Here is a 23976-nt window from a genome sequence, read left to right as displayed (position 1 = left end):
AGCAGTCTAGTTGGTCAGTAAGGATTATCATTTTAGCATATGGCCCACCCCTTGGTTACATCACTTTTTTTGTATTCAAGTGGACATAACTACACCACAAAAATTGGGTCTCCAGAGTTGCTTTCAGCTCTGCCTGTCCTGGAAGTCAAAACCACCCATTACCTCTCCTCTTATTTGCTTTTATTTTTTACTGTGCACTTCTTTATTTGATATATGTCTTTCTCTTGGATCACTTTTTTGTAAAGAATTTATGAACTGTTTTTTACCATTTAATAAAAATTAAGTATTATAGTACTGCCGCTGAAAATATCACTGTACTTTGTTTTTTGTAACCTCAAGGTGTGTTTTTTTTCGTAATGGTTTTTTTTTTTTTTTTTTTGCAAATACCTGGTCAACGAGTCATAAAGTAATTGCTTAAAATGGTCAGAACTGAAGCTACACTGCTGCTCTGGTCTGTGGGTTGTATTTCCTGTACTGGAAGATACCGGTGTGTGTGCAAGCAACAATTAACAGTTGGTTATTAACACTGCTCTTTTAACAGCCATTTAGCTGGCTTATTATAACTGCATAGACCATAAGATCTATGGTTGAGATTGCAAGGAGGACATTTTCATCGGGGATGAAAAAGGTTAAAGAGACACTGAAGCGAAAAAAATATATGATATAATGAATTGGTTGTGTACTATGAATAATTACTAGAAGATTAGCAGCAAAGAAAATATTCTCATTTTTTTTTCAGGTATATAGTGTGTTTTCTAACATTGCATCATTCTCTAATATGTGCAGATTACACAACACTCTGCATTCAAAATTATTCTTTTAGAGCAGTCTGTGAACTAATCACCTCTCCTCTGGCAGATAAAAAGAAAACTGTTCACTTACAGTTGAGATAATAAAAGTCAGAAGACAGTCCTCTCCATGACTTTGAAAGTCGTAGAGATTAATGGCTTTTTTTGCATAGAGATAACAACTGGAGTTTCTTAACTCTTCCTGTACTGGAAACAATTACACTGATGTATCTGATCTTAACCAGCCGGGCGGTATGGACGAGCTCAGCTCGTCCATCACCGCCGGAGGCTGCCGCTCAGGCACTGCTGGACCGATTTTCATCAAATAAAGAGCAGCACACGCAGCCGGCACTTTGCCAGCCGCGTGTGTTGCCCGATCGCCGCCGCTCTGCGGCGATCCGCCGCGAGCAGCGGCGAAAGAGGGTCCCCCCAGCCGCCTGAGCCCAGCGTAGCCGGAACAAAAAGTTCTGGCCAGCGCTAAGGGCTGGATCGGAGGCGGCTGACGTCAGGACGTCGGCTGACGTCCATGACGTCACTCCGCTCGTCGCTATGGCGACGATGTAAGCAAAACAAGGAAGGCCGCTCATTGCGGCCTTCCTTGTTTATTCTGGGCGCCGGAGGCGATCGGAAGAACGCCTCCGGAGCGCCCTCTAGTGGGCTTTCATGCAGCCAACTTTCAGTTGGCTGCATGAAATCGTTTTTTTTTTTATTTAAAAAAAACCCTCCCGCAGCCGCCCTGGCGATCTTAATAGAACGCCAGGGTGGTTAATGTTTTATTTCTTAGCTGTGCTACACATACAAATCATAATATCATCATTTTTTTTTCGCTTCAGTTTCTCTTTAACCACTTCGCATCCAGACCTTATTGACCAGAGCAGTTTAGACAGTTTAGCTATGTCCCTATTTAATCAGAAATAACTTTATCCCTACTTATGACACAGAAATGAAATATATATTGTTTTTTCCAAGGCTTTCATTGTATGCCATTTTTTCCCTCAAACTATTTTGTTTTCTATGAATTTTAATGCGAAAACAAAAAAAAAAATTGAACAAACATGTATTTTTCAGTTTTACCAATTCCAGTTTAAAAATAAAAAGTGCTACTGTAGATAAAAAAAACAAATTTTGTTTGGCTATACTTACCGCATATCACAAAACTTAGATTATGTTCCAGTCACAATTTATGGTGAAGATATTTGATTCTGAAATAATGCTACAGAGTGTGTTTTTCACTATGAAATGAGAAAATAAAAGTATTTTTAATGGTAAAAATCAATCTCATTAGCTCAGGAAATATATATTCCTGTTCACCAATTAGTCCTGCATCAGATAGTGCCAGAAATGTGCACAGGAGCAAGCCCAATCCTGCACAGCACTGCGTCTGCTACAAGACGTATATCTACTGACCTGTGGCTTAGATGAAGTTCCAGAGGACGTATATCTACTGACCTGTGGACGAAGTGGTTAAACATAGTGGTGAGATTTCAAAAAGTTTGTAGCATGTAGCCTAACAACATTTTGTTTTATTATGGGTAACGTTTATTTTTTAAATTTATTTTTGATCATCAATAAAACAGATTTTTTTTTACTTTGCATTTAGGCCCCGTTCAAACTGGCGTTTTGGCAAGTAAACGGACCGGATCCTGATCAGAACCGTACGGTTCCGATCCGGATCCGATCCGGATCCGGTTCGTTTGTATCAGGCATGCATCAGGCTGCCATCCGGATCCGTGGGCAAAAAATAGTGAAATTTAAATAAAAAAAAAATGTTGGGGTCAGCAGAAGGTGCACCTGGTGCACCTGTAGAATCAGGTTCCTCCGCTGTAGGCCTCACCTCCACCTCCGACATTCTGCCAAACAGCTCCAGCACGTCTGTCACTGCTGCTCCACTCCAGACATGCTTAGCCCATGTGTTCCCATCCGAAATGGCCGCTTGGATACGCATAGGAAGTGGGGTAGAACGCCAGGTTTTTGTAGGCAGTGTGTTCTGTGCCTTCCATTCCCCATTGGTTTCTGTGTTCCGGATGGTGCTGTCAGGCTCAGGTCCGGCTCCGGTCCGGGTGCGTGGGCCGGAGATCCGGACCCAAAAAATAGCGCATGTTGGAAAAGTGTCCGGAGTCCGGATCCGATCCGACTCCGTACTGTACGGAACGGACACGTGTGAACATCCGCATAGACTTTGCATTGCTATGCGGAACGTACGTTCCGTTTGTACAGTATACGGTCCGGATCAGATCAGGAAAATCCGGACAGGGAACGCTAATGTGAACCGGGCCTAATTCAATTTATTTTTTTCCCCATTTCTGTTCATCAATAACATTACATTTTTGCCACACTCGTCACTAGGACTGAACTTGGCAACTAAATTAGACTATTGCTAAATACAATTTCTCAGTATCGCCTTCTTCAAGCAGAGCTTCCCCTTTCCTGGAGTGAGCCGCAGCGCACACATCGCTTCATTTCCGAGCAGTAGGTAGAATATGCTAATAGTTACATTACAAATTCTTGTTCAAGTAAATACTAGTTTGGGACTGAACAATGTGGTCAAATGATGGTTAAAGTGTTAATATAGGACACCTCCCTTTTAAGGGTCCAGAGCAGCATTCCATGTCCACTTCCACACATGCAGCAATGCATGGCGACACAGCAGTCAGATCTTTATGTCGAGATGCTAGAGCAAGCCACCAGTGTCAACATGACACACCAGGCTTTATTTGTGCAAATATTCCTATGACCATGGTGCTGAGTTAAAATGGAACTCACCAAGGTGCAGAGTAGAAGACAACCCTGGACTTCATCAGGAGAACCCACAAGGAATGATTTGTGCTGAGGCTCTTCTTTATGTTGTGTACTTTAATTTGCCCTCTTCCCAACCCCTAATGGACCCTGTGGAAAATTGGTCTTGGGTGGACTGATTGCTGAAAGCATATTTACAGGAGCAGACAGTTACAGTAAAGTGGGCAATGGTATAGGATATACAGAATGATCGTAGCCAAACAAGCCAAGTCAACATGGAATCAGAGGGAACAAGCAAGAACTATGAGTAGTGGTGTAATTAGGTAGATTTATATTGGCAATGACAACCTGGAAGATCATAGTCAAACAAGGCAGTACACAAACAAAGAAAGTGGAAACAGAATGGTCAGACAAGCGGTTTCAACATTTAACACGGACAATGGATACAGGAATTACAGGAATTAGAAAAGTAAAACAAGGATTTAGCACCAGGCAATGCAGAAACAAGGCTTTTCACCTGCAAAATACAACCAAACCCTAAGACACCATATGAGTGGATGCACCCATTATGATACTCCCACTTTACCTGCAAGACCAGAAACACACTTCAACTAATTCATTTGTACGATTATTTATTTCTGGTTCATACAATTTCCTTAGTCTTGGAGCCCCTTCCATTAAATTATGTTGATGATGAATTGTAACTTACTGCCTCTAAGCCTGGCATGAAGAATTTAGTCCACTTTGCATTCCTAAAATACATCAGTCCCTATACGATCTGGGCTAGCACAGGAACAAAGATTAGGATGAGCTGGTATTAACAAAGGGCAAAGACAGGATGGATTCTGAAAGTCTACCTGGCATGCTGCCTCACTAGGCCTTTTAAAGATGGAAATAAATTCCAATAAATTTGAACCCTAACTTCTTTGAAGGACAGCATGATATGTACTTTGCGATACATAGTTCTATCTTATCATTCACAGCGAGACTTTAGTTCAGAAGCTGCTCTTCTATGTTGCAGTCAGATCTTATCATTCATAGAGAGACTTTAGTTCAGAAGCTGCTTCTTTATGGTGCAGTCAGGTCTTATCATTCATAGGGAAACCTTAGTTCAGAAGCTGCTTCTTTATGGTGCAGTCAGGTCTTATCATTCATAGGGAAACCTTAGTTCAGAAGCTGCTCCTTTATGGTGCAGTCAGGTCTTATCATTCATAGGGAAACCTTGGTCCAGAAGCTGCTCTTCTATAACGCAGTCATACCTTATCGTTGATAGGGAAACCTTGGTCCAGAAGCTGCTCTTCTATGCTGCAGTCAGATCATATAATTCATAGGGAGACTTTGGTTCAGAAGCTGCTCCTTTATGGTGCAGTCAGGTCTTATCATTCATAGGGAAACCTTGGTCCAGAAGCTGCTCTGCTATATTGCAGTCATACCTTATCGTTGATAGGGAGACCTTGGTCCAGAAGCTGCTCTGCTATATTGCAGTCATACCTTATCATTGATAGGGAGACCTTGGTCCAGAAGATCTTCTATGGCGCAGAAGCTCAGGCACACAAACACATGTATGACCAGATTGGTCTCTAGTGTAACTCAACTTCCTTCTTCTCCACCCAACCATAAAACCTCCATTCCCGATCAGTCTCCTCACAAAGTACTCCAATACCTATCCTTTCCGATCCAAATCTCTCTGCCCCGATCTGTTTCCACCAAAATCCGCTCTCCTTGACTTTACTCTTCATTTAGCCCATTACCAGCTTCAACAGAGTTGAAGTTCTCGTTTGAGAAAAGTGCCCTGCTTTTGACCTCAGTCGGCAAAAATAATTGTTCTGTAAATTCTTGGAATGATTTAATCTTTCTCTACTAGCAGAAAATATAGAAACTGAAATCAGAAGTCCACTGTTATTGTCTCACAGTGCCCCCTAATGGCAAGTGGCCATAAATACACATTACAGCAGCTGAGCAGCGTGGGTCCTTAACAGTGGGCGCGGCCGACCTCATATAGCTCCTCCCACCTACATGTTTCGCCCAATGGGCTTCATCAGGGTGTGGCCACAGTGGGCCACGCCCACTGTTACGGACCCACGCCGCTCTGTGGGCGTTCTCTGCTGCCTTCACCGCCGCTGCGCGGATGCGCTGATTCAGCGCGGATAGCATATCATCTTCCTCATCACCAGTGAGATGTTCAAACGGGCATGCATGCTGACGAGATGACCACTATAGTTCTGCTGGGACACGTAAGATACAGGGGTGATTCCCCCCTCTGAGCAAGACATAGCGGTTGATGTGCTGAGTCAAAATTGCTGCTGCAGCTACTGCTCATGCTACTGTTATACCAGCTTGCTAATCTGCTACTCTGCTCATTTCAATCTGCATTGGTGGGAGCTGCCCTTGGATTCATAAGGCATTGTTGTGCTGTGTGTAGCTGGATAAGTACTGCCGTAGATCCAGTGGCTGGTCTGTGGAATTGATGGACCTATGTACATAACGGACAGGTTCCCTTGATGGTTGCACAGCTGTATATAACTCTGAGCTGGCCAGCTTCCCACCTGTTTGGGCTAATACAGATTGGAATAGGCCTTGGATTGCCTTGCCGGAGGGAATCTTTTAATTGTCTACCCAGAGCTCTGTGGTCAATCCCAATATATGCAATTGCTTCTTCACTTGATGTATGGTATGGATGGATGTATGTGACGCGTGCGTGGAATACAGGGGCTGCCAGATCAATCCCAAAGTTCTAGGTGTTTTTAGTGTTTTTATTAGAGTCTTTTGATACAGGTTGTGTTTGCTGTGAAATTTTTCCAAATAAAGTTTTTGATATGTGACATAGCGAGGCCTGGATGTAACTTTGTGGTTGGAGATTCTTTTGCAGATTCATAAATCTGAGTTTAAGGCCCGCAAACATCTGATACAACTGCGCATGCAGGGTGGTTTATGCGCGCAGCAGAAAGATATTCGGATGCAATGTCACCTGAAGACCAGTATTTTAAACATGTTTACAACATCATTAAGTTATCAGCTTGGATATTTGTTGATTCTATTTTATAGTCACCCTGAAAGGTGTTGGCTTTTCCAGAGTTGCAAACTGGGAACACCTGTTTAAATTGGGTTTATTTTTCCTTAGATTTTTCTTTATTAACATCATATATATGACGGTATCCAAGCTATGACTTAATGTGGAAATAGAGATCTTCTTAAAACAGACCAGATCTTTTTCCTGTGTTCATCTTTGCTTTTGAAAATAGGTTTTACTTTCTCATTAAAAGGTCACACCCAAATATAATAATATATAATATATGTTTTATGTTTACTTATTGTAGTTTAAACAGGTCAGATCAGTTCCAGTTTATACTGTATTTTTAACCTAGACCATATATTAAACTGCAGATAAAGGTAGAATATCTGTTATCTTATTATTTGCACAATCTACTTGTGATTTACTGGTTTTAGCCTTTGATATTTGTGGTCGGTTTGTATGAAACTGTATAATTTGCTCATATCAAGAAACAGCTTGTGAGTTTTACGTAATTCAGAAATTAAATTTACAATTGTTCTGACATATTCTTGTATTTATTCATATTAAATTATTTCATTATACTGCTGTCTTGACTTTTCACTTCTTGTACCAATGTATTGAGAAAACTTGCTATTAAATTCAGGATTGGGCATATGATATCTTGAGACTCCTCCCTTTATCTTTTATAGGAACCTTACATTTTTTATTTTAATACTTCCAGTTGTAGTGTATATGACCATTTCATGATTCACCCGACAACTTTTCTTTTCAAATCAAGTCCCTCCTGCTGTGGAGGATATTTAAAAAAACACTACATTCAAAGGTTTTAAATTGTATTTATGATTTACGGATCCTCACACAGTTCTGACTTGAAGTTTTCCACATTTTGTCACATTACTGCCACAAACAATCAATTTTATTGGAATTCCACGTGAAAGACCAATACAAAGTGGTGTACATGTGAGAAGTGGAATGCAAATCATACATCATTCCAAACATTTTTTACAAGTCAATAACTGCAAAGTGGGGTGTGCGTAATTATTTGGCCCCGAGTCAATACTTTGTAGAACCACCTTTTGCTGCAATTACAGCTGCCAGTCTTTTAGGGTATGTCTCTACCAGCTTTGCACATCTAGAGACTGAAATCCTTGCCCATTCTTCTTTGCAAAACAGCTCCAGCTCAGTCAGATTAGATGGACAGCATTTGTGAACAGCAGTTTTCAGATCTTGCCACAGATTCTCGATTAGATTTAGATCTGGACTTTGACTGGGCCATTCTAACACATAGATATGTTTTGTTTTAAACCATTCTATTGTTGCCCTGGCTTTATGTTTAGGGTCATTTTCCTGCTGGAAGGTGAACCTCCGCCCCAGTCTCAAGTCTTTTGCAGTCTCCAAGAGGTTTTCTTCCAAGTTTGCCCTGTATTTGGCTCCATCCATCTTCCCATCAACTCTGACCAGCTTCCCTGTCCCTGCTGAAGAGATGCACCCCCCGAGCATGATGCTGCCACCACCACCATATTTGACAGTGGGGATGGTGTGTTCAGAGTGATGTGCAGTGTTAGTTTTCTGCCACATATAGCGTTTTGCATTTTGGCCAAAAAGTTCAAGTTTGGTCTCATCTGACCAGAGTTCCTTCTTCCACATGGTTGCTGTGTCCCCCACATGGCTTGTGGCAAACTGCAAACTGGTCTTTTTATGCTTTCTGTTAACAGTGCCTTTCTTCTTGCCACTCTTCCATAAAGGCCAACTTTGTACAGTGCATGACTAATAGTTGTCCGATGGACAGAGTCTCCCACCTGAGCTGTAGATCTCTGCAGCTCGTCCAGAGTCACCATGGGCCTCTTGACTGCATTTCTGATCAGCGCTCTCCTTGTTCGGCCTGTGAGTTTAGGTGGATGGCCTTGTCTTGGTAGGTTTACAGTTGTGCCATACTCCTTCCATTTCTGATTGATCGCTTGAACAGTGCTCCTTGGGATGTTCAAGGCTTAGGCTACAAAAAGATTTCCAAAGCCTGCTTTAAATTTCTCAATAACTTGATCCTTGACCTGTCTTGTGTGTTCTTTGGACTTCACGGTGTTGCTGCTCCCAATATTCTCTTAGACAACCTCTGAGGCCCTCACAGAGCAGCTGTATTTGTACTGACATTAGATTACACACAGGTGCACTCTATTTAGTCATTAGCACTCATCAGACAATGTCTATAGGCAACTGACTGCACTCAGATCAAAGGGGGCCAAATAATTATGCACTCACCACTTTGCATAACTGAGAGCCACTGATATAGTGTAAAAGGACCCCAATATTGATGAGAGTCAGGAAATAGCTAGAGAAACAGACTATTTTATGATCAGCTCCAAAAAAAGCAGTAATTTATTTGTAAAAAATGTTTGGAATCACGTATGATTTTCGTTCCACTTCTCATGTGTACACCACTTTGTGTTGGTCTTTCATGTGGAATTCCAATAAAATTGATGCATGTTTGTGTCAGTAATATGACAAAATGTGGAAAACTTCAAGGGGGCTGAATACTTTTGCAACCCACTGTATATACAAGCGATATATGTGGCTCAGTGCAGTTAGTTAAGGGGTCTGTTGGGTCACATGAGCACTTTGTTGCTGTGTAAGCAGAATATGCCTGAATGGGGCACTTGTCAGGGAAATGACTTCTGTCTATAACATGGCCAAATTTCCAAATATCAGAACACATTGTGTGTTCTGAATGGTGGCTTCTCTGCTCCTTTCAAACCATTTCTAATTATAAACCTCAGATTTGGACTGTAACCCCCTGTTGACCAACCTCTTCCAAATTTACTACTACAGTATATTTATGACCAATGAAAAACAGCAGTGTCAGGAAGCTAAAAAATAGTCTAGGACACAAACCAGGCTGAAGACACCGAAAATCACTGGGCACGCAATTACATCACAGAAGCAGATAGTGACATCACAATGGATGGATTCTGCTATAACTAGCTCAGAGGAATTGAAACTGAATTCATGCAACGTAATAATCTTGACTTTGTATAATAACAGATTCACACAGTAGAAAGAAGTATTTCTTTATAGAAAATTCCAGTTCTTAAGACCACATAAAGATGGGATTCACAATCAAGACAATTTTGCACAGAAAGCATCCGGTGCACTCTTCACCAGCTTGACCAGTGGGATACGAAAGTGTGTGTATCTCCTGTATGATATATTTAACTCACATTTTTTTATCGTAACAACCAACGATTCATACAGGAAAATCATGACTATTAACAAGGTTGCCCAAACTTTCGCATCCCACTGTATAGGTTAGGTGATTATATGGTCGGTGCTGTTAGTTATGTATACAGGAATACATAAAGGGTAGTTCTATGATCAGTGTTATTAGGAATATGTATAAGAATATACAATGGGTTGTTATATAATTAGTGCTATTAGAAGTGTATTCAAGAATAGACTCGGAAGGTGATACGGTCAGTGCTATTATGGATTTATCCAGGAATAGACCAGGGGTGGGGTGGTCATTGTCTGTATTATTAGGAACTTAGACAGAAATACACCAGGGTTGGTTATGTGGCCGGTGCTGCTAGAAATTCTTACAGGAATACAACAGGGGTGGTTATATGGTGGATGCTACAGGACAGTATCCAAGAATATACCAGGGATGACTGCATGACTGCTGCTATTAGAAAGGTATCCAAGGGGTAGTTATATGCTCCGTGATTTTAGTATTGTTATTTATATAATAACGCCTTGGTTACTATAAGAAGGTTACAGATTGCAGGTAATACACGTATAGCAGCATCAGAGGACATGGCAATAATAAGGACCTCCTCCTCCAGGGCAGCTCCCTCTACCGCACCATCACACACTGTCAGAGCGCAGTTGTCTCCAGCGGAAGGCTTTCTCCACATCAAAGTCATCTTTCTCCTGTTCTTTCACAAGCTCCAGGAACACCTGGGGGACAGGCAAGATATTCAGGGAATTGGACTGTAAAACTGAGCAGCTTTATGCTATTGATGCTGTACACTTAGATGCCCAGAGGGGGTGCTGCTGTGCATTATACATTTTTTTTTAACAATTTTTTTTTTTTTAAGAAAAACTTCAAAGTGATACAAGACACTGCACAACTGAAAATAGCAGTATCACACCATCCACTAGGGGTAGCTAAACAAAGTATTATGTATTCATTTGATGGCTCTTTTTAGAGGTTAGCTACACCAGAATAATTTACTCCTAAAGAGAGTCCACTAAGGAACCACTACAAAAGCATTGTTTATTCCTATGAAGAGTCCTCCAAGGGGTAAATCCACCAGAATTATGCATTTCTATGGAGAGTCTTCCAGGGGACAAATAACCTACTTCTTTGAAAAGTTTTCTCTTGGCTGGTGATATTCATATTATATGTATTCTCAAGGAAAATTTTCTAGGGGATGTTGAAACTTCTCGCCCAATCAGATTCGTGGTTACAGGACATGACACAGAGGGGAGATCTGATTGGATAAGGGCCATGTGACAAACAGTTGTAGAGTGTAGTAGTTACTGCTTCTCAGCAGTCCTAATAAGGAGAAGTGGTCAATTGGCTGTTGACCACTCAGTATCTGCTAGGGTGACCATATTTTGATTTCCAAAAAAGAGGATGATCACAACAGCATGTGGGCGTGGTTATGGGTGCGGCCAAATATACAAGACCTTAGCAGTGTGCTGTCCAACTTCGCAGGCATGGAGGGCCGTTTTTTTTTCCCAGACCACAAGGTGGTGGAGGGCCGGCTGACCACAAAATGCAATCAGATTCGCAGAAGATTTCCCCACAAAATTCAATAAAATCACACAGGCAGGTGACAAATGACAATCATGATGAGAACTCCAGAGAAGACTGTAAAAACCATGCTAGTTAAGCACAATGATTTAGTATTCTGGCTGAACTGGATGGCTGTATGTCTTCTGTTCAACCTAAAACTGTAACTGCTGAGAAAAGACAAGTTAAACATGCTGTACTGAACGTTTTGCCATTCATTTGCCCGTACTGAAAGCTGGATAGCTCAGTGATTTAACTGAACACTTTGGGGTTAATTTAAGCTAACAAAGGTGTTTGTGATGAAGTGCAGGAAAACAGGAGGTCCTGTCAGTCTCTCACACAAGTCAGAAAGCAGCCCTCCTGGAGTCTAGGGCTTTTTTAACGCCTCATCCACACATGCAGTCATTATAACAATGGGGAGAGACCAGACAGATATTTGCCCATGGACCCTCCAGGCAAGCTCTGCATCATGCTGTGTATATTTACAAGCTTGCCTGCCCTCTAATTGCACTTTTATTAGCTAGCCTAGTGTATCACATTGCCTTACAATAACAAACCTGAATACACCAGACATGCCTTAAATCACTGAATGAAAGGCTGCCTGGGGGGAGATTTCCCCCCTGGCTAGTCTGTGCCTGACTCACACATTGAACAAAGCCGCTCTTCTGTAGCTCGGCTCGCTCTGTGTTCAGCTCTCTTCACCCGGACATTTCAAAAACCCGGGAGGACGGCCCGGACAGGTCGTAAAAAGTGGACCTGTCCGGGCAAAAGAGGACGCCTTGTCAGCCTAGTATCTGAGAAACACCTTAAAAGAGCGATCTAAAACGGCCCTAATGGTAATTTCAAACAACACACTGGTGACATCGGTGGTCAATTACCTGCTCCAGCGTTGACTGGGAGAAGCTGTACTCCTCGATGTTATATGTGCGTTTGGCTGTGTGGAAACAAAAATATGGTCAGCTCACAAAGCAGGTGATCGTAAAATACCAGCTTCAATGTCTACTCCTTAACTGAAAACCAATGACGTTCGTACAATGGGATGCAATGCTTCATCTTGGATCCCCAGGAACCAGAGTTTGCAAGGTTAAAATGGAGTGTGGGGCTTTTAGATTTGGGAGCTGCCACTTTATTAGTCTCCTGAATCTGATTAGCCCTATCTGAAGTTCGAGGTCAGTCCTGCATATTCTGGTTGCATTGGTAGCAAAATCTAGCATTTTCTGATCATCACTATTCAGCAGCACAAATATCCGATTCCCCGGTCTAATACATAACAATGATAACTCTTACTTCATCATTAAACCAAAATAATGGCTGGTTGCTATTAAGAGCCAGCTGTGTGTAATGCAGGGAGACCTCTGAACTGTTCTGGCATATTGCAGTTTGTAATAACACAATGGAGACGGCACGGCACACAAAGGGTTTCAGTAAATCACCGTATTGGCAGCATACAGAGGAACACACTAGATGTTTCGGGAGGTGTGCCTCTGTGCCTCTGTATGCTGCCAATACGGTGATATACTGAAGCCCTTTGTGTGCCGTCTCCATTGTGTTATTACATTGTCAAAAGTTGCAGGAGTGGTGTACCTGCAGGAGTCTGGCATCGGCACAAAGGTCTACAACTAGGCCTGCTAGTTGGGTGAATTGTGAACATTCCACATATTGAGGTTTGGAATAAGTAAATCCCTGATTTCATGGTGTGGCAACAGAGCCATGGTCCCCGACGCAAAATTTACATGGCCCCTCCCCCCATCACTACAGTATATGTATAATCATCACATGAGAGGCCACCTATACTGGCTTTCGATGGGCAGCCACTGTGTAAGGGGAAAATTAAGAGTTTGTAAAGGATTACTGCTATCCAAAGTGTTTATAGAGGTGATCATTACCACGGCAGCACCAACAAAGATAATGCAGCTACTGGAGGGTGACCCATTTGGGCCCCATAGGGCCTTGGTGCAGTTGCATCCTATGCATCCCCTGCTGCTACACCACTGTACATAATAAATTATCCCTGGGCCTAATGCAATAAAGTGCAACATATATTTGTATTGCTTATTGCACCTTACTGTATCCTGCATCCAAGCATGATACAAGGGTTCTCAAACTGGGTGCCACTTCCCCTGGTGCACCCTAAGCACCTCCCAGGGGTGCCTCAGCATTCATCCCCATCCTCTGTGCATTGACATGAGGTAATGCAACCACACAATAATATATAAGAATGAACAGAGGCGCCAGCAGGATAAAAGGTACTAAAAAGTTTATAATTCCTCAGGAGGTGGTGGTGGACTCGCTTCCCCGAAGTAGACAAGATACTGTCAGCTTTTATACAATAACAGGTTTATTTACATACTCCAGACAACCATGCAACGCGTTTCGCAGGTATATTCCTGCTTCCTCAGGGGATAACAAAAGGGAGTACATGCGGTACAGTCTCAAGATCACGATAAGCGCCTCTGTCACATGAATATACAATGGCAGGGCCAGTGATCATCATAGAGGGGAGATGCAGTCTAATGGGGGTCGCTGACTACTTGAAGGAGGAAATGTGGCCTAATAAGCATCACTAGCTACTCGATAGGAGGGAATTGCTGCCTAATTAGCATTACTAGCTACTGAGGTGGTGGTGGTGGTGGTGGGCTGAGTGGCATCTGCTGCCTAATAGGTCATTATAGTAGTTGTTTATACCCAGGGGTGCCTTGAAAATATTATAAAGCCATTAAGGTGCCCTCACCCCAAACACTTGACAACAACTGCATTATAGTAATGTGAACTTCACCTGACATGTGAACCAGTGCAGTTGCCTGTGCCTTGTAAATCAGTTACTGGAGTGTAAATAGCTGTGGCCACCTCCCTTCCCCACTGCCCCCCCCCCCAAAAAAAAAGAGAAGTGCTGCCGCCATAATGCATTCCCCAATGGAGCAGCCTGCATTACCAGCTCCAGCGTTGGGTCTGCTACTCTTCACTGCTGCCACCTACTGTCAGTACATCTCCTGAAACTTCCTGCATGACACAGCACTCAAGACTTACAGAGGTGAGTGAGGGGTGGTGGTAACTGAGTGAGGGAAGACCCCGTGCTGGAGAAGGTAATTTAAACTGCTCTGGTAGGCTACTTTGCACTAAGTAGGCAATGGAGGTGTGCCAGAGGGGGGCCTCTGGTACAGAAAGAGATGGTAGGAGCAGATCAGTGGCTGCAGAGTCTGCTCCCCTAGGAGTTTCACCATTGGTTATTACCCTCAACACAACTTCCCTCACATAGTTATCACATATGAAGAAACCATGAGTATGTTAGTCAGATTCCTGCAGTCTATACAACTGTTTCAATGTCACTACCTCTCTCTGACATTCTCCTAGCTATAAAGTCACATAAACTGCAGCTATGAGAGTCTCACCTTCCTCTAACTGTAAAAAGGCTTGGGACAAGGAGCGGACATCTCCCATTGGGATTTTATAGACCAGCAGCAAGGAGAACCTAGAACAAATCATGGAGAAACATTGGCATGCTCAGCATGTGACTAGTCCAAGGAAGACTGGACTAGGAGGTGCTAGTACATGGGCATTAAAGAAATGTCTAAGAAAGCCTAACCAATGTGGAGAAATCAGACTTATCACCTGTCCAGTCTGGCTGCTTGTGGAAACATCTTGGTGACCACCTGGTGGAGTTCATCTGCTTGTTGGGAATCCTTCACCTTCATCTCCAAGAGATAACCCTTCCCAAACTTACTCTTCAGTTGTTGGATAGAGCCAATACATCTGCAGCAAGAGGACAAAATGACAGCCATGTTACCCTCCATTCTTCGTGGCATACAGTGCTTCCCATAATTATTTATACCCCTGGAAATGTTTTTACTTAAAGTTACTTTTATTCAACCAGCAAGTCATTTTTTGACAGGAATTGACATAGGTGTCTCCCAAAAGATAATAAGACGATGTACAAGAGACATTATTGTGTAAAAAACATTTTTCAGCTTTCATTTACATTTGAGCAAAAAGTGTCCAATCCAAAATTATTCATACCCTTTACAAACTGTCACAGTCTGTGGGAAAATCCAAAGTTCTATACCATTCCAAATAGTCCAAGCTGTTCTAAAGCATCCTTATTACCCTGATTAATTGGGAATAGCTGTTTTAATCAACTCAACAGGTGAAAAACAGCAGCTCTCTGCAGTTGGTTTGTGGACAGTCATGGCTAAGACAAAGGAGCTCAGTGAGGACCTATGGCTGTGCATTGTAGCTGCTCATAAGTCAGTAAAGGGCTACAAGGCCATTTCTAAATGTTTTCAAGTTCTAGTGGTTACAGTGCAAAGTATTATTAAAAAATACAAGATGTTCCATACTGTGGAAAATCTTAGAGGCCGTGGTCAAGCCAAAAGTGACACCTGTGCTGGCCAGGAGGATGGTGAGAGAGGTGAAAAAGGATCCAAGGATCACCACCAAGGCCAGTCTGGTGAATCTGGGCTCTGGTGGTGGCAATGTATCAAGGCAGACAATCCAACGGACACTGCACACTGCTGGGTTCCACAGTTGCAGACCAAGTAGGACGCCACTTCTCCAGATAAGGCATACACAAGTTCGATTGGCCTTTGCAAATGCTCATTTGGACAAAGAAGGAAAACAAAAATTGAATTATTTGGTCACAATGATGTTTCCTACGTTTGGTGTAAAAAAGGAGAAGCCTTTAATCCAAAGAACACCATCCCCACTTTCAAACATGGTGGTGGGAACCTAATACTTTAGGGGTATTTTTCAGCCAATGGACCAGGGAACCGAATCACAGTAAACAGCACCATGAAAAAAAAAAAAAAACAATACATGAGGATTCTCAATGACAACATCAGGCAGTCTGCAGAGAAACTTGGCCTTGGTTTTGGAATCAATAAAATGACAGCAGTGCCCAAATGTATGCACCTGCCTAATTTTATTTAAATGATTATCGCACACTTTCTGTAAATACAATAAACTTCATTTCACGTCTCAAATATCGCTGTGTGTGTCTCCTATATGATATATTTAACTGACTTTTTTTTATCATAATAACCAACGATTTATACTGAAAAATCATGACTATTAACAACGTTGCCCAAACGTTTGCATCCCACTGTACATCACATAAGACATTTTCTAGAACAGAAGCCTTTAATCACAAGGCCTTATAACCCATGTATCCCTATTAAAAAGCCTCCCATAAGTGAAATATCAGAGGAGAGGTTCTTATTCCATGTCCCATCATCCAATAATTCCTACAACATGCCTTTATCGAAAGACCAGAGGAAGAGTCTTTATCACATGACCATATTAACTACCAATCTCAATAACATGAAGCCATAAGAGATACCTCAGACTCAGAGGAGGAGCCCTTATCACCTGGCCATATAACCCCCCCATTCCCTATCACATGTATACTATAAGAGATAGACCAGAGAAGGAGCCCTTATCTCATGGCCACATTACTCACAATTCCCATAACATGTATATTATATAAATAAATAACCCAGAAAAGAGGCAATTTACAAATGGCCTTATTGACTACCCACAACATAAATGCCACAGAAGATATTTGTTATTGTATATTATTAAGACTCAGGTGTGGACATTGATCTACGCACCAGCCACATCATGTTCAAAGTTAACTACTTAAAGTGTACCTGACTTAAGACAGAAATATACATACCTGGGGCTTCTTCTAGCCCCCTCGTCATCCTCAGTCGCCGCCAGGTTCGTCTGCAGCTGGCCCCGGTAAGTTATCCAGTCTGGGCCAGTCAGCACAGTATGGCTGTACGTGCTCCCACGACTCGTTACCTTCACTGGGAGCGTTCTGTGCTTGCACAGTAGTACTGTAGTGCATGTGGCCTGCGCAGTAGTACATTAGTGTGTGTGGCCGGGCCACGCATGCGTAGTTGGCCCCGGACCGGAGAAGGACAGCATGGGAGCGATCATGTCGGAAGGGGCTGGAGGAACCCCCAAGTATGTATATTTTTGTCTTAAGTGCCCATCTTAGGTTTACTTTAACTCTTGCCCACAAACAGATAACTGCAATCATATGTATTTCGGTAATATTATAATGGAGAGTACCCTCTTTTTTACATATATAGGTCAAAGAGAAAAACACCTTTCTATCCTTTTGGAGTGGTCCTCTTCACCCGTTCTCAGACTTTAGATAAATAGAAAGGACCATAGAAAAATATCATAAAAAATTGATGCAACATCAGTATGGTACAAAGAATATCAAAAAAGCTTTATTGGCACATAATACAAAAAGATTCTTTAAAAATATCTCTGTGAAAGGCCAATTGCACAAGTTAATGTCGGTTACTCCTATGGACAAAGCATGGCAGGAACATAAAAAGACAGAGTAAACATCTGCACCAACAATTGAAGAAGTCCAGCTGCTATTATAGGAGTGCACTCCTATAATAGCAGCTGGACTTCTTCAATTGTTCGCCATTAGGATAGTTGCATTATACATCTGGTTGGTGCAGATGTTTACTCTGTCTTTTGATGTTCCTGCCATGCTTTGTCCATAGGAGTAACGGACATTAACTTGTGCAATTGGCCTGACGAAGGGCCTTGTGTGCCCGAAACGAGCGTGCCGTTGCCTCATTACTATTGCATTCAGTTTACAACAAAGCTGTCATTACTGTTACAATCCTGTATAGGAAGAATTTCCTATATTGCAAGGAACCTTTCACAGAGATATTTTTAAAGGATCTTTTTGTATTATGTGCCAATAAAGCTTTTTTGATATTCTTTGTACCATACTGACCTTGCATTAATTTTTTATGATATTTTTCTATGGTCCTTTCTATTTATCTAAAATCTTCAGCAGGAATACAGCACCACACTTGTGATTTTAACCCTTTAAGTAATGTCGGCTACACATGCTGCCATGCATCTACAGAATGGAACAGACATTGTAAACACACAAGATTTGGAAGCTAGGGTTCACTAGAACTCATGGGTACTCAGCTTCTGATTTCCTGGTGGGCGGTGGCGTAAAATACTATTCACGCACCGACTCGTAGCAACTTGAGGGGGACACATAATTTACGGTCCAGTGATCGCCAGGCATCCGAATTACAGATTCGTGTCTCGGACTACAGCATTGCTGCCATAGGCCCCGTTGATAACAGATGCTACGCGGCCACGTGCGTGCACAAAAATGATCTGATTCGCATTTAATGGTGATTTAGATTGACACAAACTACCTTAACAGTGACAGCATGTGCCGTTTTGTCACTAAAGGTGACCTCTGATTATGTTCCCCATATCCTTGCCTACCGCCTATGTAAGTGACCAAACTGCTGAAATAAAAAGGTAATTTTGCATGACTCAAATGAAATGTACGTTTTTAGCATGTGGAAGTGCCTAGCAGTGCTCTCCTCACCGCAGCTTGCCGGACACCATAATGGCCACGCGGTCACACACGGCTTCCGCCTCCTCCATGTAGTGTGTGGTCAGTATGGCCCCTCTGTCCTTGTTCTTAAATGCGGCTCGTATGGATCTCCTGTGGCAGAGGACACAATAAGATTTCCTGCTCTATGCAAGGGTTCCTATAAGCAGTTGCCCTCAAAGTAATAACACATAACACATGCTACAAGATAAGTACTACATAGTTCTCCATTGTTCATCCCAAAGAACCAGAGAACCAGAGAACTTACCAAAGTCGTTGCTGCCCTTTGGGGTCCAAACCAGTAGATGGCTCATCCAGGAGCACAATACTTGGATTACCTAACATGCTGATGGCAAAACACACCTGAAACATATAAAACACACAAGTTAGATGTCATACTCAGTCAGTTGTGACTACTCTTGAGGTCTTCAAGATACTAATGGTAAGCCTCCACCGTTATCACAGTAGAAATTCAAGTAACTGCATACAGAGACAACTCTTGCTTTATATCTGTGTTGGATAGAGGTCAGAATGCTAAAAGCAGACCTGAGATGAAAAACTAACTAGTAACTTGTCTATATATCTTATCTAAAGTTTAGATAGTTTACACAGCAAATCTAGCTGGAAACAGCTTTAATAGAATATGATTATATATATATATATAGGCTATATATATATATATAGCCTATGGAGTGAAGGAGACGCTAGCCGGCTGTTTGATATCTGATATGCGCATTTGAAAATCTACAACATTGTGAGTGCACTTTTTAATCTTTTAATAATTGAATAAACGGTATTACACCATGTGTGGCCATGCTTGAGTCCTAGGGGAAGATTCGGGTGTATGGTACAGCAATTACTACTACTATCAACAAGCGTGTTTGGCTGGTCTGTGCTGGGTCAGCATGGGCATACGGTGAGAGTCTTTGTTGAAATACGGTGGAAGTATCACTGGGTGATTTATAACACTCAGGGAAACACTGGAGAAAGAGCTTTTAAAGGGAGTGGTGGATTATATTGCCAAACAGTATTACCCTATGGATGTATGCTTTGTTTCCATGTTCTGAAATTTTGAGGATACGTGATTGGAGCAGCTTGGTCGTATGGGAGCACTGACAGAGTGTCACAAGCGCGATTGCCGATCAATTTAGGTTGGCCCATAGATCTGGTGAGCGTATAAAGTTTACCATATATGTGCAAAGAAGATCTGATGTTTGTTGGACTTTGATACTTGGACTTTTTTTAATTTTAAATTTTTAGCATCATGTTTCATAATTTTATGGACTGCCTCATGTGTATATAGGAATGTATGGTTGTTGAGCGCTATACCACAGATCCCAGTATAACTATGATTATATTTCATCCTGTGATACAATGAAAGCAGCCATGTCGTTTGTAAACATTACACAGAGGCAGGCTTATCTGCATCTTGAGCACTCAGCCTGTGAAAAAAACTTAAACCCCCCTCCTTCTCTCTGCCTCTGAAAGCAATGGCTAGTAATACCTCCCTCTCCTCCTGCCCAGACTGAGCTCCCATGAGCCCTTGCTACTGCAAAGGCTCTCTGAAAACCTTTGGGTGTGGCTTTTTTAGTTTATAGGGAATTAGAGTATTAAAACAAAAACAAAAAAGTATTTGGCTTGAGGAATGCCCTATAAACAATAGGAAAGTAACACAATTATGCAATGAGTAAAAGTTCACCTCGGATCCACTTTAAGTGCCAATACATTATTTTTTTATATAAAGTAATAAAATTGGTTAAGAGAGATCATTCACAACGCAGGTTTTGTAACTCAGTTTCATTATGCTGTGTGCTCTTTGAGTTCCTCCTGAGTATGATGAGGGCACAATTGTTTGCACAACAATATTCTATAACTCAGTGTTCCCCAACCCTGTCCTCGTAGCCCATCAACAGTGCATGTTTTCTTGAAATCCACAGAGGTAGAAAATGAGCTCTGGTGAGACACTAATTTACCCCACCTGTGTATGTTTGTGGTTTTCTGCAAAACATGTACTGTTGGTGGGCCTTGATGACATGGTTGGGGAACTGCTATAACTGGTCAACTATGTTCTACAATAATTCAAGTGCAACAGGGCTAGACAGCATTATACTCCTTATTAACATACATCAAATTTTCTGTCCCATCACCTTTCTAGAAACACCCATGGACAGCTCCTTGGCGGGCTTATTCAGATGGTTCGTCAGCTCCAGAGCTTGTGCCACTCTGTAAAAGAACATCAGATCGATAACGGTATCAGTCTAGACTCTAGGTAACACATTTCTCAAATAACATTCTGAGCAGGGACACAAGACCCGGGGACAGAGATGGTCATGTATTTGAGGTATTTGCAATCTGACTTCTGATTCTGAATTCATTTTAGATATACCTTCTGATGGCTGAATCCCCATCTTCTTTCTTCATTCCCTTCACAGCGGCATAGATTTCCAGATGCTCCTGAACACTCAAATCTGGCCACAGTGGATTTTCCTGGCAGCAGTAGCCCAAGAATGCCACAGAACCATCTGAGGAGCTGCTCGACCCCACCCCACAAAGTTCCACCTGCAAGGGGCAGATAATGAAAACTATAGGATACAAGATTACCTGTGCAAAAGGCATTGCTATGACTATCTACTCACCTGCCCGGCTGAGGGTCGGAGATCTCCAGCAAGCATATATACGGAGGTGGTTTTTCCAGCACCATTTGGCCCCAGCAAGCCCAGAACCTCACCTGACAATCAGACAAGGATATAATAATGGTAATGAGATGCAGTCATTGGGTACACCCGCATGCCATATCCCAATCATTATTGTGCTCCAGGAAGTTGCAGTACACAGACCTGCCCAGAAACCAGAGAAATGGGCTGTCACTAGTGGGATAACTAAGGAGCTTGGGGCCTCAGTGCGAGTTTTACACAGGGCCCCAAGTACTCTATTAATATGGAGCAACAAAACCTACCAAGGACCACTGCAGTTTCAGAGAAGTGTATTTAGAGTAAGGAAAAAATGTCCACTATGCAATGCACATATAGAGGTGTTCATAACCAGGATAGCACCAATGAAAGCTAATAAGATGAATGAAAGAGAGGGCGAAGTGGGCCCCGGTATGGTCGCAACCTCTGCATCCCCTATTGCTACGTCACTGGCTGTCGCTACAAGTGCAGCTCCAGCCTTATAAATCTATTGAGCAGTGGAGAATTACAAGCTTTGACAGTTGTTTATTGGTGTCTATGTCATCTAATGATCTGGTCAGGCAAAATGAAACAGCTGGAGGCAACAGCAATATTTGAAAGAGGACAATTTTATTCACAGTAAAAGTATTGTGGCTGGAGCATTGCATATGTATGCAGACAATTCTAAAAATGGAAATTCCTCCGTGTTCTGCCGACTCGAGTTTTGCTTAAAGACATTGCCCACCTCCAAAAATTGTGTACCCGGTTTCGTTGGAATGGCAAACACCATAGGGTTAATTAAAAGTTTCTAGCTATTCCCAAATCCAGTGGTAGTTTAGGCCTTCCCTCTATATCTAACAACCATAATGCAGCCCAACTAGCACAGCTAGTAGTGATTCACTCCAGGAAACATCTCCTCTTTGGTCAGACCTCCTCAAACCCCTTTCTCTCTCAAAGGTCTGATGTGGGCCAAATCTATCCCCCTGTCTCAAGTCACCAATATCACATCCTTTGTTGGCAATCTGGTGTTTTTGTCGCTTTAAATATTTTCTGCAATCTCCAGACTCATTGATGACTGAACTTTTACATAACCCAGACTTTACTTCTGGGTTGTCTCCCTTTCAATGGTGGTCTGTCCACAAACTAACAGCAGTTGGTACATTTGTTAGAGCATCTAAACTCATGACTCCCCAATATTTTATTTAGAACTTCTACTCGCCTCCCACTGAGGCATATAGACTCTGCCAAGTTTTCCATTTCCGTAAAACGTTTTCATCTTCTTTGAATAGTTTTACTTACACATCCTTTGAATGATTACGTAAAAATAATCTGCTTGAAACTGGTGTAATATCTCAACTATACTCCAATCTTAAAAATTGTATAATTTTGGAAAGACGTAGTTTTATGCTTAGAGAGAATCAGTAACTAAAAAAAAAAAAAACCTCTGGGGGATACTTACCTTGGTAGAGTTTATTGGCTAACTACAAATGAATAAGAATAAACAAGCTTTCGGCCTTGCAGCCTTCGTCAGGTTTATATCCTGTTAGTTTGCAAGCTGGTGGTACAGACAGCTTATATACATGCAACATCAAAAGGAAAAACAGATATTTTTTTCAAGCATAAATACATCATTAAAACTTCTTGCTTTTACTGATGGCTAACACGGTACAATACCCTACTGCTATTACCTTGGTAGGGGGAAGGCTCTAGATCCTAACAAGGCTTCCCCCGCCTTCATCCACCCCTCCGTTCAAGCGACGTGCGGCAAAGTAAATATTTACCTGCTGTGATCCTGCGCAGGCGCACTAGTGGCTCTTCGCTCGGGTAAGGCAGAAATAGCTGAACCCGATCGTATCCATTCTACTGCGCAGGCGCAAGTCCTTTGCGCCTGCACAGTAGAGCGAATACGATCGGGCTTGGCTATTTCTGCCTTGCCTGATCAAAGAGCGGCTAGTGCGCCTGCACAGGATCACGGAGAGGTAAATATATCATCGCTTGTCAAGCTTGTTGGGGGAGATTTCGGGGGAGCCGGCGCTGGATTCCTCCAAGCTTCAGAAGTTGGGGAAGCCTCATTGGGACCCTGAAGCTTCACCCTCCCGAGGTAAGTATCCCCCAGAGGGTTTTTTCTTGTTACAGAGTCTCTTTAGGGGGAGCCGGATATACAATAAAAAACCTGTCAGAAAAAAAGTGGGCACACTGCTGCCGCACTCTCCTTAAATACTCGATGTACTATTCCACATTGGAATAGTTGAGGTGTAGAGGCGCCCAATATATATAAATATAAAACACTTTAAAATCAATGAAATAAAAAGATTTGAGGTGGCCTACCTCACAGACGACAAAAACACTTTAGGTAAGGAAATTTAATAGAATGTTTAGCAGGGCTGTGGAGTCGGTCCAAAAATCCACCGACTCCGACTCCTCAGTTTAGGATTCCACCGACTCCGACTCCTCGACTCCGACTCCTCTAATTTGCATATTACAATTTTGTTGATTAAAAGTATATAACATGAAATACGTCTCTTAACTGCCAACGCTTAGGAATTTTACAAGACAACTGAAGTGAGAAGGATATGGAGACTACTATATTTATT

The 23976-nt window shown here is 42.2% G+C and overlaps 1 protein-coding gene across 2 annotated transcripts in view; it reads right to left on the bottom strand.

Moving 5' to 3' along the window:
• Positions 1-9599: 9599 nt before the first annotated feature.
• The window catches only part of LOC137542409 (ABC-type organic anion transporter ABCA8-like), a 160651-nt gene continuing 146274 nt past the window's right edge, over positions 9600-23976 (bottom strand). For both annotated transcript variants that reach the window (XM_068264302.1, XM_068264303.1), the window contains 9 exons: positions 21350-21441; positions 21100-21272; positions 20861-20936; positions 18982-19076; positions 18708-18827; positions 14936-15076; positions 14716-14795; positions 12205-12260; positions 9600-10485 (listed from right to left, as the gene is read on the bottom strand). In XM_068264302.1, coding sequence (XP_068120403.1) covers positions 10393-10485; positions 12205-12260; positions 14716-14795; positions 14936-15076; positions 18708-18827; positions 18982-19076; positions 20861-20936; positions 21100-21272; positions 21350-21441 — 926 coding nt within the window. In that variant the 3' untranslated portion in view covers positions 9600-10392. The remainder of the gene's footprint in view (positions 10486-12204; positions 12261-14715; positions 14796-14935; positions 15077-18707; positions 18828-18981; positions 19077-20860; positions 20937-21099; positions 21273-21349; positions 21442-23976) is intronic.

Source organism: Hyperolius riggenbachi, chromosome 12 (genome assembly GCF_040937935.1).
Source record: "Hyperolius riggenbachi isolate aHypRig1 chromosome 12, aHypRig1.pri, whole genome shotgun sequence".
In the NCBI taxonomy this organism is placed as follows: Eukaryota; Metazoa; Chordata; class Amphibia; order Anura; family Hyperoliidae; genus Hyperolius; species Hyperolius riggenbachi.
Note: the sequence above shows the minus strand (reverse complement) of the source record. Positions and strands in the feature narration are given on the sequence as shown.